General features: G+C 41.9%; 5 protein-coding genes across 5 annotated transcripts; 2 read left to right on the forward strand and 3 right to left on the reverse strand.

Annotated features, from left to right (window-relative positions):
- The first annotated feature begins 335 nt into the window (after positions 1-335).
- On the forward strand, positions 336-2,987 carry LOC108115422 (intraflagellar transport protein 80 homolog). The gene is made up of 6 exons (XM_017226858.2): positions 336-460; positions 528-984; positions 1,047-1,274; positions 1,330-1,709; positions 1,775-2,302; positions 2,364-2,987. The coding sequence occupies exons 1-6, from the start codon at positions 336-338 to the stop codon at positions 2,959-2,961; spliced, it is 2,316 nt and encodes a 771-aa protein (XP_017082347.1). The 3' UTR covers positions 2,962-2,987.
- An 82-nt stretch (positions 2,988-3,069) lies between these two features.
- Positions 3,070-4,377, reverse strand: LOC108115423 (glyoxylate reductase/hydroxypyruvate reductase). Its single transcript, XM_017226859.2, is given in 5 exon segments — positions 3,070-3,188; positions 3,374-3,499; positions 3,558-3,895; positions 3,956-4,247; positions 4,250-4,377. Coding segments are annotated over 5 exon segments (981 nt in total). The 5' UTR covers positions 4,356-4,377.
- Positions 4,378-9,659: 5,282 nt separating this feature from the next.
- On the forward strand, positions 9,660-12,290 carry LOC121530177 (intraflagellar transport protein 80 homolog). Its single transcript, XM_041818732.1, has 6 exons — positions 9,660-9,784; positions 9,852-10,308; positions 10,372-10,599; positions 10,655-11,034; positions 11,104-11,631; positions 11,693-12,290. Exons 1-6 carry the CDS (start codon positions 9,660-9,662, stop codon positions 12,288-12,290), a joined length of 2,316 nt encoding a protein of 771 aa, XP_041674666.1.
- A 109-nt stretch (positions 12,291-12,399) lies between these two features.
- LOC121530051 (glyoxylate reductase/hydroxypyruvate reductase) lies at positions 12,400-13,708 on the reverse strand. Its single transcript, XM_041818405.1, has 4 exons — positions 13,308-13,708; positions 12,909-13,246; positions 12,725-12,850; positions 12,400-12,518 (listed from the first exon to the last, which is right to left on the reverse strand). Exons 1-4 carry the CDS (start codon positions 13,706-13,708, stop codon positions 12,400-12,402), a joined length of 984 nt encoding a protein of 327 aa, XP_041674339.1.
- A 446-nt stretch (positions 13,709-14,154) lies between these two features.
- On the reverse strand, positions 14,155-15,526 carry LOC108115539 (glyoxylate reductase/hydroxypyruvate reductase). The gene is given in 5 exon segments (XM_017227043.2): positions 14,155-14,354; positions 14,420-14,545; positions 14,609-14,675; positions 14,677-14,941; positions 15,087-15,526. Coding segments are annotated over 5 exon segments (981 nt in total). The 5' UTR covers positions 15,491-15,526; the 3' UTR covers positions 14,155-14,235.
- Positions 15,527-16,019: the final 493 nt, after the last annotated feature.

The following is a 16,019-nucleotide window of genomic DNA, read 5'->3' on the forward strand; positions in this document are numbered from 1 at the left end:
ATATTTAAAAATTTAAAATTAATTAATTAATCCAAGCTGTAATCACTAAATATATTTAAAAAACTTGATATTTCTTCAAAATCCCCAGTCGTTTGGAATTTTTAGTCTATCCATAAACCATACGATCAAAATATCGTAAAATTATTGAATTTGTAAGCAAATGAATCACGTACGTGAGTTACTCCACCCTATACTACTACCACTTACTCAATACATAAACCTGATCTCCATGGAAACCAAAATGTATGATTGAAATGTAATACACATGACAACCAACTACTATAGCCAAAACAAAGAAAATATTTTGGTTTTAGTTATTAAAAAATATTGCCGGAATGAAGTTGCGAACACGAATTTGCAAGAAAAACTCAAATGCTTCTGAGAAAAACAGCACAGAAAATACAACTTATCCACTGAGCTGCGTGGATTGGAGCAGCAATGAGGAGGTATATTATGTGAGGTAAATGGTTGACTCCAAAAGTTTTGAAATATTTAAAAATATTAAATAATATATCAATCCCTCCTAGTGATGACCATCAAATTTTTAAATGGAGCGAGGTGAACCGCGATTCGGTTGAGGTGGCCAAACTGCCCGATGACTTTGTGCCCACGGACCTGCACTGGCTTTTGTTGGGCGGCAGAAGCAGTGGCGGTGGCAAGGGTAGCGACTCCCTGCTAATCTGCAGTAATGATGGCCGTTTCGTGATCCTAAACAAAAGTGCTCGAGTGGAGAGAAGCATTTCCGCCCATACAGCAGCCATTTCCTCTGGACGCTGGAGTCCCGATGCTGCGGGACTTCTGACTGCCGGAGAGGATGGTGTGATTAAGATCTGGTCAAGATCGGGAATGTTGCGATCTACGATAGTGCAGAATGAGGAGGCCATTCGCTGCGCTCGCTGGGCACCCAATTCCACCTCCATTGTATTTTGCCAGGGTGGACACATCTCCATCAAGCCACTGGCGGCCAATAGTAAACTCATAAGGGTAAAATTAATACTACGATTTGTTTTTACTAACCAAATTAATATTGAATTTCCCTATTCTAGTGGCGCGCCCATGATGGCCTGGTGCTTTCGCTCAGCTGGTCATCTCAATCCAATATCATAGCCTCTGGAGGCGAGGATTTTCGGTATAAGATTTGGGATGCCCAGGGAGCTAATCTGTTCACCAGTGCCGCAGAATATTATGCCATCACGAGTGTGGCCTTTAATCCCGAGAAGGATTACCTGCTAGTGGGCACTTTTAATATGCTCAGATTGTGCCACAGCAATGGGGTGAGTGCCCTTATAAGATTTACTACCTTAAAAATAACATTTATTTTCATTTTAGTGGTCCTATAGCAGCGCACGCTTCTCCGAACCAAGAGTAGGATCCTTCTTTAACCTATCCTGGTCAGCTGATGGTACTCAAGTGGCATGTGGCTCGTCCATGGGTGAACTGGTTCTAGCCTATGTCATAGAACAGAAGCTAATATCTAAGAACCTCAAGGCTATCAGCAAAACTCGGAAATCGATTGTCTTGAAGGATATTGCCACAGGCACTCAAGATATCTTGGACTTTCCGCAGAGAGTGGTTAATTTTGCTCTAGGATACGGACATCTGGTGGTGGCCACCACCCATCAAGTTCATATTTATAATGAGAAGTATATAAACACGCCGATCATTATTGATGGGAGGAATGATACTAGAGTTATTGAAGTGGGCAAAAAGTTAGTATCTTAATCTAAATTTAACATTTATTCGGAAATAAATTAGATTAATCCTTATATTTCAGGTACTTTATGATCTTGGATGCCTCCTCGATATGGGTATACACTTTCACTGGGCGATTGCACCTGAATCCGCGTTATCCTGGCTCCCAGGCGCAGATTCCCTTGCTCACCTGGCGTTCTATGTCTTTGGGCCTCGATGTTCTTGCCATAAGGGATAACTCCGATCCTACTTCACTTCACTTATTCGATCTGATCCCTGGTGCCTCCAGGCAATACGATCCTCATTTGGTAAAAGCCAAACAGGCAATAACGGAAATTGCAGCCTGTCGAGCTGGAACTCCAGAAGATCAGTTTGTGGCCTTTATAGATTCCAATCGGGAGCTGTTTGTTAGTGGAAGCCGAAATCTGAATGGTGAACGTACGGATGAGGTATACAAGATTGGCACCCAACTCACTTCGATTATGTGGGCCAGCGAGACGAACATCCTTGTAGGAGTTCACGACTCCTGCTACAGTATCTGGTATTGTCCTGGTGAGGGAGCAGCCGATCCTACGATTATTGCCCTGACTACTATTACATTGGATACGGCGTAAGTAACGTAAATTATAGGAATTTTAATAGTTTATTTATAGTTAACCCTCTTTTCTCAGGGAATTTGGGAAGCACATTTCCATCGACAGTTTTGAGGATGCAGTGGTAACATTCCGCAGCGCCGGCGCCCTGCTCCCTGTCAATGTCAACATGTACTGCGAGATCCTGCATCGCGCTCTTCTTGAGGGTCAGTGGCAGCAGGCTCTGAAGATATGCCGAGTGGGCCAACATGCAAGTTTATGGGCCACTTTGGCAGCGGTGGCCACCAGGAAGCATCAGTTACAAATTAGCGAGGAAGCCTACTCAGCAGCCCTGCAAATCGACAAGGTGAGCTACCTGCAACACCTGAAGACCCTGACGCCCTCAAGTGCCGAGCAAATGGCCGAGAATTCCCTGATGCTGGGCAGGATGCTGGAGGCGGAGACTATCTTACTACATGGTAAGAAAATAGAGCAAGCTGTGGGTCTATCCCTGCGTATGCACAACTGGCGGAGAGCCCTGGAAATCTCCCAGAAATACAAGGCGGAAGAACCGAACTTGATGCCGCGTGTTCTCGAAGAGAGGAGCAAGTATCTGAAGGCCCTGCAGAGGGAAGAGTGGGATCCACTGTACCTTCCTTTTGTTATCAAGGAAGAGGCTGATAATATAAGTGAATAATGATAACTCTTTATCTTATGTCTTTATAAAATAAGTTTTGAACATTTATTTGATTGTTTTTAATGTTTTTTAAGAAACCTTTAAGAGAGAGTTTATTCTCTTTCCTTTTTAGTAAGCAGGTGACAGCATGGGCTCACCAGCTAATCCTCGAAGCACATTGTGGGAAGCCAAAGTGGCAGCATCGATGCGCGTTCTCTTGGTGGCATAGCCCACATGGGGAGTTACCACTATTGGAAAAAAATAAATTTAATGGGTTAAGTACTTCATCATAATGAAACTTATAAGATAAGAACGTAAAGTGTCAGGGGTTGTCAAAAAAATTAATGGGATAGATAGGTACGGTTGTTATTATGACTCCGTAACTCCCTACAGATGGGCTTAACACCTTAAAAATAGATCTAAGAATACTCACCAACATTGTCTAGAGCCAGTAACTTATCACTGGAACGAAGCGGCTCGGGATCCATAACATCTAAGCCAGCCGCAAAGATTCTATTTGATTTCAAAGCATCATAAAGATCGTCCTGATTGACAATTTCTGGAAAAATAAATACAGTTTAATATATATAAATAAATCTTTATATCTATATACTTACTGCCCCTGCCAACGTTGACCAATACTGCGGATTTCTTCATTTTATTAAACGCTTCCGCGTTAAACAAACCTTGCGTTTCCTTGGTCAATGGAGCTACAATGACCAGGAAGTCACTTTCAGCAAGGAGTGTATCGAAATCCACCTTCTTGGCATTGTACTGCTCTTCGATCTCTAAACTTACACGGTTCCGAGTGGTATAGAGCACACGATCGATATCAAAACCGGCCAAACGCTTGGCCACTGCCTGACCAATGCCCCCAAAACCGTAAAAACCTACTGTGGTGTCACGGATGTCCTGACCCAGCATCCAGTTTAGATGGTCTTTGTCCCAATTGTTACTGAGAATATGTCAATTTTTGATTAAAATATGATAATAATTACATTTTTAACTATATTACCTCTCGATCTTCCTGCGGCCTTCTTGAAATCTCCGAGCGGCGCCGATCAGCAAACCCACCGTTAGATCAGCCACTGCCACCGTAAGCATCCCAGGAGTACTTCCCAGGGGAATGCCTCGTTTCTTCAGCTCCGGTACATCAACATTGTTGATACCCAAGGACATTGTAGATACTGCCTTAAATTGCGGACCAGCAGCATCCAGAATCTCAGCATTAAGGATATCCCGACCGCTCCAAATGGCAGCATGTACGCCCTTGATCTTCTCCAGAATCTCGATCCGATTAAGCGGGGTTCGTTTGTTATTCGAATAACTTCGCATTTCTCCTTCAGAATTTCAATGCCCTCTGGGGGGACATCGGTATGCGCAATCAGCACTTTATACGGCTTATTGGTTGACATTTTTGGCTGTTATAATAACAAAAGAAGATATTATTTGATAGTTGAAGCAATTACTAGTGTCACGGGAAGCACTTGATAGATAATCTCTGTGCTGAGATTTCTCTTCTCTTTTTATTTATTTAAGAGATGTTTGCCATAGCTTTTGCTTACACTTAAACTCTTCGCTCTCTTCAAAACTTTTAAGTTGCTAAAATTATGTGTTAACGTCAGAGTTGTTCTGCTCCACATTTTTTTGACGAGTGACAAACTATTGGCTATGGTAGCAGGTTTTATAGGGAATCAGATATGGCGAACACTTATCACTTGCAAAGCTGGCTACAAAATGCATGGAGAGCTTTCATGTCTTTCTATGAGATAATATTATTATATGTTTTGGTTTAAAAACAAATAATATAAATAACAAGAGGAAACGCTATAGTCGAGTGCCGCGACTATATGATACCCGTTACCGTTTTACAAAATTTTATAATATTATTTTGCTAGTGGAAATTCACAAGGCGCCACCTATTGTCAGAGGGAGTATGTTGAGTATCCTTATTGTGACGTCACTGCCCATGTGGGGCCTTATAACCTTAATTTCGTTATAAATAGCGAAATAATGTTCCGATTTGAAAACTCTTTGGTAAACCGGTAGATATTAACAGAAATAGGTTATACAAGGTCAAACGAACGCATTCATAATATTATCATAGACGCCACAGTTTTCCGCGGTTTGTGGGCGTTAGAGTGGGCGTGGCCGGATACGACTTCGTGGCAAGTTGCAGAGGCATCTTTTAAATACGTGTAAAGCAAAATTTTGTAGCTCTTATACTTTTCGATTTTTGCATTTTTGGTTTTTCGAGTTTTGTGTGCGTTAGAGTGGGCGTGGCTTGATCGGAAAAAAGAATTCGCATTGGGAGCATCATAAAAACCTACATGCTTAATCCGAATTTTCTATCTCTTATAGTTACCGAGATATCAGCTTTTCTAGAAAATCCGAAAACCGTCTTTTGAGCCTTATGGGCGTATGGGTGAGCGTGGCCGGATAGTCGAGCCACTTTAAGATGCGATGGCATCTAAAGATTATACTTTCTGAATTTCAATTTTCTAGCTCTAATAGCTTGTGAGATTTCTGCAATTTTAATTTTTTGCGCTTTGTGGGCGTTAGAGTGGGCGTGGCAGGATGCTGTAATAAACTTGCGCTGTCCCGGGACCTCAAGAATCTTCATGGTTAATCTTTGTATCTGTTATAGTTCCTGAGATCTCGGCGTTCATAGGGACGGACAGACGGACGGACGGACGGATGGACGGACGGACGGACGGACGGACAGTCGGACATGGCTCAATCGACTTCGCTATTGATCCTGATCAAGAATATATATACTTTATAGGGTCGCAAACGCTTCCTTCTATCTGTTACATACTTTTCAACGAATCTAGTATACCCTTTTACTCTACGAGTAACGGGTATAAATATACGGATTAGCATCCAAGTATGCTATTATCGATAGGTAGCTTATATAGAACAATTCGACGCTGGCAAATCGCCACGGACGGTGGCTTAGTGGATTAAGCGAATCCCCAAGAATCCAGCGGCATAGGATCGAGTTCCCCCAGAAAGATCAAACACACACATAAAAATATATCGTAAGAATCCAAGTAGGCTGTTATCGATAGGTAGCCTAGGGGGTTAAGGTGAATCCCCCCAAGTATCCGACGACGTGGGATCGAGTCCCCCAGAGAGATCAAACACACACACATAAAAATATATCGAAAGAATCCAAGTAGGCTGTTATCGATAGATAGCCTAGGGGGTTAAGGTGAATCCCCAAATATCCGACGACATGGGTTCGAGTCCCCCCAGAAAGATCAAACACACACACATAAAAATATATCGAAAGAATCCAAGTAGGCTGTTATCGATAGATAGCCTAGGGGGTTAAGGTGAATCCCCAAGTATCCGACGACATGGGATCGAGTCCCCCAGAAAGATCAAACACACACACATAAAAATATAACGAAAGAATCCAAGTAGGCTGTTATCGATAGATAGCTTAGGGGGTTAAGGTGAATCCCCAAATATCCGACGACATGGGTTCGAGTCCCCCAGAAAGATCAAACACACACACATAAAAATATATCGAAAGAATCCAAGTAGGCTGTTATCGATAGATAGCCTAGGGGGTTAAGGTGAATCCCCAAATATCCGACGACATGGGTTCGAGTCCCCCAGAAAGATCAAACACACACACATAAAAATATATCGAAAGAATCCAAGTAGGCTGTTATCGATAGATAGCCTAGGGGGTTAAGGTGAATCCCCAAATATCCGACGACATGGGTTCGAGTCCCCCAGAAAGATCAAACACACACACATAAAAATATATCGAAGGAATCCAAGTAGGCTGTTATCGATAGATAGCCTAGGGGGTTAAGGTGAATCCCCAAATATCCGACGACATGGGCTCGAGTCCCCCAGAAAGATCAAACACACACACATAAAAAAAAATATAACGAAAGAATCCAAGTAGGCTGTTATCGATAGATAGCCTAGGGGGTTAAGGTGAATCCCCAAATATCTGACGACATGGGTTCGAGTCCCCCCAGAAAGATCAAACACACACACATAAAAATATATTGAAAGAATCCAAGTAGGCTGTTATCGATAGATAGCCTAGGGGTTAAGATGAATCCCAAATATCCGACGACATGGGTTCGAGTCCCCCAGAAAGATCAAAACACATAAAAATATATCGAAAGAATCAAGTAGGCTGTTATCGATAGATAGCCTAGGGGGTTAAGGTGAATCCCCAAATATCCGACGACATGGGTTCGAGTCCCCCAGAAAGATCACAGATAAAAAAATATACGGATTATCATCCAAGTAGGCTGTTATCGATAGGTAGCTTATATAGATCAATTCGACGCTGACAAATCGCCACGGACGGTGGCCCAGGGGGTTAAGGTGAACCCGAAGTATTCCGGCGGCATGGGTTCGAGTCCCCCAGAAAGATCAAACACACACACATAAAAATATATCGTATGAATCAAAGTAGGCTTTTATCGATAGGTAGCTTATATAGAACAATTCGACGCTGGCAAATCGCCACGGATGGTGGCTCAGGGGGTTAAGGTGAAACCGAAGTATTCCGGCGGAATGGGTTCGAGTCCCCCAAAAAGATCAAGCACACATAAAAAAAATATACGGATTATCATCCAAGTAGGCTGTTATCGATAGGTAGCTTATATAGATCAATTCGACGCTGACAAATCGCCACGGACGGTGGCCCAGGGGGTTAAGGTGAACCCGAAGTATTCCGGCGGCATGGGTTCGAGTCCCCCAGAAAGATCAAACACACACACATAAAAATATATCGTATGAATCAAAGTAGGCTTTTATCGATAGGTAGCCTAGGGGGTTAAGGTGAATCCCCAAATATCCGACGACATGGGCTCGAGTCCCCCAGAAAGATCAAACACACACACATAAAAAAAAATATAACGAAAGAATCCAAGTAGGCCGTTATCGATAGAATGATTCAACAGTGGCAAATCGCCACGGAAGCGGGTGCAAGCTTAAGCTGCATACACACACATAAAAATATACGGATAAAGCATCCAAGTAGGCCGTTATCGATAGAATGATTCAACAGTGGCAAATCGCCACGGAAGCGGGTGCAAGCTTAAGCTGCATACAAAAAAATAAAACTATTTTTTTTCCAAACTTTCAGTTGACCTTGACTGAGCTAGTAGTTGCCCATCCTGTTCCACATTGCAAGTCAATTTAATTGGAAGCGGTCGCAAACAGTTTGCTGGCGGATTAGCATCCAAGTAGGCTGTTAACGATAGCTTTTATAGAACAATTCGACGCTGGCAAATCGCCGCTTAGGGGGTTAAAGCGAATCCCCAAGAATCCAGCGGTATGGGATCGAGTCCCCCAGAAAGATCCAAAGATTCAACACACACACATAAAAAACAAGAGGAAACGCTATAGTCGAGTGCCGCGACTTTAAGATACCCGTTACCGTTTTACAAAATTTTAAAATATTATTTTGCTAGTGCAAATTCACGAGGCGCCACCTATTGTCAGAGGAAGTATGTTGAGTATCCTTATTGTGACGTCACTGCCCACTGAGGCCTTATAACCTTAATTTCTTTATAAATAGCGAAATAATGTTCCGATTTGAAAAATCTTTGGCAAATCGATAGATATTAACAGAAATAAGTTATACAAAGTCAATCGAAGTTATTCATAATAATAGTATAGACGCCACAGTTTTCCGCGGTTTGTGGGCGTTAGAGTGGGCGTGGCCAGATGCAACTTCGTGGAAAGTTTCAGAAGCATCTCTTAAATACGTGTTCCTAATCAAAGTTTTGTAGGTTTTATAGTTTTTGAGGTTTTTGCATTTTTGGTTTTTCGGGTTTTGTGGGCGTTAGAGTGGGCCTTGCTTGATCGGAAAAAAACAATTCGCATTGGGAGCATCATAGAAACCTACATGCTTAATCCGAACTTTTTATCTCTTATAGTTACCGAGATATCAGCTTTTCTAGAAAATCCGAAAACCGTCTTTTGAGCCTTGTGGGCGGATACGTGGGTGTGGCCGGATAGTAGTACCACTATAAGATGCGCTGCCATCTAAAGATTATACTTTTTGAATTTCAACTTTCTAACTGCAATAGTTCCTGAGATTTCAGCAATTTTAGCTTATAGCGATTTGTGGGCGTTAGAGTGGGCGTGGCAGGATGCTGTAATAAACTTGCGCTGTCCCGGGACCTCAAGAATCTTCATGCTTAATCTCAACTTTGTATCTGCTATAGTTCCTGAGATCTCAGCGTTCATACGGACGGACGGACGGACGGACGGACGGACGGACAGACGGACATGGCTCAATCGACTTCGCTATTGATCCTGATCAAGAATATATATACTTTATAGGGTCGCAAACGCTTCCTTCTATCTGTTACATACTTTTTAACGAATCTAGTATACCCTTTTACTCTACGAGTAACGGGTATAATTACTCTACGAGTAACGGGTATAAAAACTTGATATTTCTTAAAAATCCCCAGTCGTTTGAAATTTTTAGTCTATCCATAAACCATACGATAAAAATATCGTAAAATTATTGACTTTGGCAATTTGTAAGCAAATGAATAACGTAAGTGAGTTGATCCACCTTATACTACTACCACTTACTCAATACATAAACCTGATCTCCATGGAAACCAAAATGTATGATTGAAATGTAATACCCATGACAACCAACGTCAAAAGCCAAAACAAAGAAAATATTTTGGTTTTAGTTGTTAAAAAATATTGCCGGAATGAAGTTGCGAACACGAATTTGCAAGAAAAACTCAAATGCTTCTGAGAAAAACAGCACAGAAAATACAACTTATCCACTGAGCTGCGTGGATTGGAGCAGCAATGAGGAGGTATATTATGTGAGGTAAGTGGTTGACTCCAAAAGTTTTGAAATATTTAAAAATATTAAATAATATATCAATCCCTCATAGTGATGACCATCAAATTTTTAAATGGAGCGAGGTGAACCGCGATTCGGTTGAGGTAGCCAAACTGCCCGATGACTTTGTGCCCACGGACCTGCACTGGCTTTTGTTGGGCGGCAGAAGCAGTGGCGGTGGCAAAGGTAGCGACTCCCTACTAATCTGCAGTAATGATGGCCGTTTCGTGATCCTAAACAAAAGTGCTCGAGTGGAGAGAAGCATTTCCGCCCATACAGCAGCCATTTCCTCTGGCCGCTGGAGTCCCGATGCTGCAGGACTTCTGACTGCCGGAGAGGATGGTGTGATTAAGATCTGGTCAAGATCAGGAATGTTGCGATCTACGATAGTGCAGAATGAGGAGGCCATTCGCTGCGCTCGCTGGGCACCCAATTCCACCTCCATTTTATTTTGTCAGGGTGGACACATCTCCATCAAGCCACTGGCGGCCAATAGTAAACTCATAAGGGTAAAATTAAATACTAAAATTTGTTCTTAGTAACCAAACAAATACAGAATTTCCCCATTCTAGTGGCGTGCCCATGATGGCCTGGTGCTTTCGCTCAGCTGGTCATCTCAATCCAATATAATAGCCTCTGGAGGCGAGGATTTTCGGTATAAGATTTGGGATGCCCAGGGAGCTAATCTGTTCACCAGTGCCGCAGAATATTATGCCATTACGAGTGTGGCCTTTAATCCCGAGAAGGATTACCTACTTGTGGGCACATTTAATATGCTCAGATTGTGCCACAGCAATGGGGTGAGTGTCCTTATGAGATTTACTACCTTAAAAATAACATTTCTTTTCATTTTAGTGGTCCTATAGCAGCGCACGCTTCTCCGAACCAAGAGTAGGATCCTTCTTTAACCTATCCTGGTCAGCTGATGGTACTCAAGTGGCATGTGGCTCGTCAATGGGTGAACTGGTTCTAGCCTATGTCATAGAACAGAAGCTAATATCTAAGAACCTCAAGGCTATCAGCAAAACTCGGAAATCGATTGTCTTGAAGGATATAGCCACAGGCACTCAAGATATCTTGGACTTTCCGCAGAGAGTGGTTAATTTTGCTCTAGGATACGGACATCTGGTGGTGGCCACGACCCATCAAGTTCATATTTATAATGAAAAGTATATAAACACGCCAATCATTATTGATGGGAGGAATGATACTAGGGTTATTGAAGTGGGCAAAAAGTTAGTATCTTAATCTAAATTTAACATTTATTGGGAAATAAATTAGATCCTTAAATCCTTATATTTCAGGTACTTTATGATCTTGGATGCCTCCTCGATATGGGTATACACTTTCACTGGGCGATTGCACCTGAATCCGCGTTATCCTGGCTCGCAGGCGCAGATTCCCTTGCTCACCTGGCGTTCTATGTCTTTGGGCCTCGATGTTCTTGCCATAAGGGATAACTCCGATCCTACTTCACTTCACTTATTCGATCTGATCCCTGGTGCCTCCAGGCAATACGATCCTCATTTGGTAAAAGCCAAACAGGCAATAACGGAAATTGCTGCCTGTCGAGCTGGAACTCCAGAAGATCAGTTTGTGGCCTTTATAGATTCCAATCGGGAGTTGTTTGTAAGTGGAAGCCGAAATCTGAATGGTGAACGTACGGATGAGGTATACAAGATTGGCACCCAACTCACTTCGATTATGTGGGCCAGCGAGACGAACATCCTTGTAGGAGTTCACGACTCCTGCTACAGTATCTGGTATTGTCCTGGTGAAGGAGCAGCCGATCCTACGATTATTGCCCTGACTACTATTACATTGGATACGGCGTAAGTAACGTAAATTATAGAAATTTTAATAGTTTATTAATAGTTAACCATCTTTTCTCAGGGAATTTGGGAAGCACATTTCCATCGACAGTTTTGAGGATGCGGTGGTAACATTCCGCAGCGCCGGTGCCCTGCTCCCTGTCAATGTCAACATGTACTGTGAGATCCTTCATCGCGCTCTTCTTGAGGGTCAATGGCAGCAGGCTCTGAAGATATGCCGAGTGGGCCAGCATGCAAGTTTGTGGGCCACTTTGGCAGCGGTGGCTACCAGGAAACATCAGTTACAAATTAGCGAGGAAGCCTACTCAGCAGCCCTGCAAATCGACAAGGTGAGCTACCTGCAACACCTGAAGACCTTGACGCCCTCAAGTGCAGAGCAAATGGCTGAGAATTCCCTGATGCTGGGCAGGATGCTGGAGGCGGAAACTATCTTACTACATGGTAAGAAAATCGAACAAGCTGTGGGTCTATCCCTGCGTATGCACAACTGGCGGAGAGCCCTGGAAATCTCCCAGAAATACAAGGCGGAAGAACCGAACTTGATGCCGCGTGTTCTCAAAGAGAGGAGCAAGTATCTCAAGGCCCTGCAGAGGGAAGAGTGGGATCCACTGTACCTTCCTTTTGCTATCAAGGAAGAGGCTGATAATATAAGTGAATAATGACAACTCTTTATCTTATGTCTTTATAAAATAAGTTTTGAACATTTATTTGATTGTTTTTAATGTTTTTTAAGAAACCTTTAAGAGTGAGTTTATTCTCTTACCCTTTTTAGTAAGCAGGTGACAGCATGGGCTCACCAGCTAATCCTCGAAGTACATTGTGGGAAGCCAAAGTGGCAGCATCGATGCGCGTTCTCTTGGTGGCATAGCCCACATGGGGAGTTACCACTATTGGAAAAAAGAAATTTAATGGGTTAAGTACTTCATGATAATGAAACTTATAAGATAAGAACGTAAAGTGTCAGGGGTTGTCAAAAAAATTAATGGGATAGGTAGGTATGCTTGTTATCAAGACTCCTTACCTTCCTATTTTGATTCAGAATGGGCAATGCAGATGGTCTTAACACCTAAAAAATAGATCTAAGAATACTCACCAACATTGTCTAGAGCCAGTAACTTATCGCTGGAACGAAGCGGCTCGGGATCCATAACATCTAAGCCTGCCGCAAAGATTCGATTCGATTTCAAAGCATCATAAAGATCGTCCTGATTGACAATTTCTGAAAAAATAAATAGGGTTTAATATATATAAATAAATCTTTATAATTGTATACTTACTGCCCCTGCCAACGTTGACCAATACTGCGGATTTCTTCATTTTATTAAACGCTTCCGCGTTAAACAAACCCTGCGTTTCCTTGGTCAGAGGGGCTACAATGACCAGGAAGTCACTTTCAGCAAGGAGTGTATCGAAATTCACCTTCTTGGCATTGTACTGCTCTTCGATCTCTAAACTTACACGGTTCCGAGTGGTATAGAGCACACGATCGATATCAAAACCGGCCAAACGCTTGGCCACTGCCTGACCAATGCCTCCAAAACCGTAAAAACCTACTGTGGTGTCACGGATGTCCTGACCCAGCATCCAGTTTAGATGGTCTTTGTCCCAATTGTTACTGAGAATATGGCAATTTTTCATGAAAATATGATATATAAAAATATATTTAACTATATTACCTCTCGATCTTCCTGCGGCCTTCTTGAAATCTCCGAGCGGCGCCGATCAGCAAACCCACCGTTAGATCAGCCACTGCCACCGTAAGCATCGCAGGAGTACTTCCCAGGGGAATGCCTCGTTTCTTCAGCTCCGGTACATCAATATTGTTGATGCCCGAGGACATGGTAGATATTGCTTTAAATTGCGGACCAGCAGCATCCAGAATCTCAGCATTAAGGATATCCCGACCGCCCCAAATGGCAGCATGTACGCCCTTGATCTTCTCCAGAATCTCGATTCGATTAAGCGGGGGTTCGTTTGTTATTCGAATAACTTCGCATTTCTCCTTCAGAATTTCAATGCCCTCTGGGGGGACATCGGTATGCGCAATCAGCACTTTATACGGCTTATTAGTTGACATTTTTGGCTGTTATAATAACAAAAGAAAATATTATTTGATAGTTAAAGCAATTACTAGTGTCACGGGAAGCACTTGATAGATAATCTCTGCGCTGAGATTTCTCTTCTCTTTTTATTTATTTAAGAGATGTTTGCCATAGCTTTTGCTTACACTTAAACTCTTTGCTCTCTTCAAAACTTTTAAGTTGCTAAACTTATGTGTTAACGTCAGAGTTGTTCTGCTCCACATTTGTTTGACGACTGACAAACTATTGGCTAAGGTAGCAGGTTTTTATAGGGAATCAGATATGGCAAACACTTATCACTTGCAAAGCTGACTACAAAATACATGGAGAGCTTTCATGTCTTTCTATGAGATAATATTATTTATATGTTTTGGTTTAAAAACAAATTATATAAATAAAAAGCAATATTAATAAAGCTATATCTCATATGAAAAATAATTCCTTTATACTAAATTCGCATTTTATTAATATAATATAATATTATAATAGACATTTTTAGTCTCCGATTTATAGCAAAATTTCCTCAGTAGGCAGGCCTAATCATGGGCTTTCCCTCAATGGCATTCAAGATATTATTAGCAGCTAGTAAACTCATCTCAATGGTTGTCTTCATCGTCTGAGTGCCCATATGGGGAAGGATAACTGTAGAAAACAAAAATGATATATATTTAAGCCCTTAATTTGCCTTTGATTAAGTTTCAACTTACCACAATTGGGCAGTTTAAGAAGAGGACTATCGGCGGGCAAAGGCTCGGGTGTGGTGACATCCAAGCCAGCGGCAAAAATCTTTCCTGATGTCAAGGCATCATGCAGATCGGGTTGATTTACCAGACCTTTAAATTTAAAATGCATATAAGCATTAAATCTATAACATATACATATATCTAAGAACCTACCCCCTCTGGCCACATTGACAAACACCGCGCTCTTTTTCATCTGCTCAAAAGCCTTGGCATTGAACTTTCTCTCTAGTTTCGTTTGTTAGTGGAGCAGCTACCACAAGGAAATCGCTTTCCTTTAAAAGATTCTCAAAGGAAACATGCTCTGCCTTGAAATCCCCATCATTTTCCTTTCGGGTGCGAGTATGGTAAATGATCTTGGCCACATCCCAGCATTGCAAACGCTTGGCAATGGCCTGACTAATGCCGCCAAAACCAAAGAAGCCAATGACTGAATCGCGAATCTCTTGACCCATCATCCAGTTGATTTGCTCGATTTTCCATTGGGATCTTAAGAGTTTTTATAAAGGCAAGCAGGATTTAAGATTTTATCAGTACTCCCAGAAAGGGTACACAATTCATAATCAGTAGGCAACCCTTATCCAAAAAGCTTTCTAAATAAAAAGCTTTCGCTGCCCCTATCAGCTGTTCTCACCTCTCAATTTCTGTGCGTCCAGCGTGGAAATGACGACCGGCTGCAATCATTAATCCAATTGCGAGATCAGCCACTGAATTTTTCACGACACCTGGAGTATGACCCAATGGAATTTGCCTCTTCTGAAACTCGGGAATATCCACAAAATCGATTCCAGAGGACATGGTGCTCACGCAACGCAGCTGTGATCCGGCAGCATCTAGAATTCCGGCATTCAGGGGCTGATAGTGGGCCCAATAGATGGCATCCACACCGGGCACCTTCTTCAGGATCTCCTCCCTTGAAGGTGGGACACTCTGGCAGATTATGGTTTCAGCTCCACGGGATCGAAGGAGTTCCAAAGCAGGTAATGGGACATTTGGATGCGAAATAAGCACTTTAAAGGCACTGGTAGCACGGGACATATCGGGGAAAATTATAAGATCTATGAACTATCAGCGGTCAAATGCAGCGCTAAACTGTTCGAGCAAAAATTTTTCAATTCAAAACGATTGACAAGCTTTTTGTGTTCTCTTTCTCTTAAGCAACGATTTTGCTCTTAAGCTTAAGCTTATGGATTTCTCTTATTTTGGCATGCAAATTGTAGTTAATATTTTGCATTAATTGTTATACACTTTCTAGAAGTATTGCAGATTTTAAAAACAATATCTCAGTAAAAAATTATCTTGAAACACTAATCCCTATTTTCATATTTTCCTTAAAAGTCTTACTTTTCGCCAATATTTTTTTGGATACGTATCCAAAATGTTATGCAACAATATTTAGCTATTTCCCAGCTTTTCCCAAACAGAAAACTTTAACACAGATTTTTTAAGTGTACTTCAAAAGCAATAAGTAAGATTAAACAGCGATTACCGTCAAAACAGTTTTAAGATAAGAGAATAGTATGGTTTAGCAAACACCATATTCTACCAATAGATAACGTCTATTGCT

This window comes from Drosophila eugracilis, unplaced genomic scaffold (genome assembly GCF_018153835.1).
Source record: "Drosophila eugracilis isolate 14026-0451.02 unplaced genomic scaffold, ASM1815383v1 contig_1197, whole genome shotgun sequence".
Lineage (NCBI taxonomy): Eukaryota > Metazoa > Arthropoda > Insecta > Diptera > Drosophilidae > Drosophila > Drosophila eugracilis.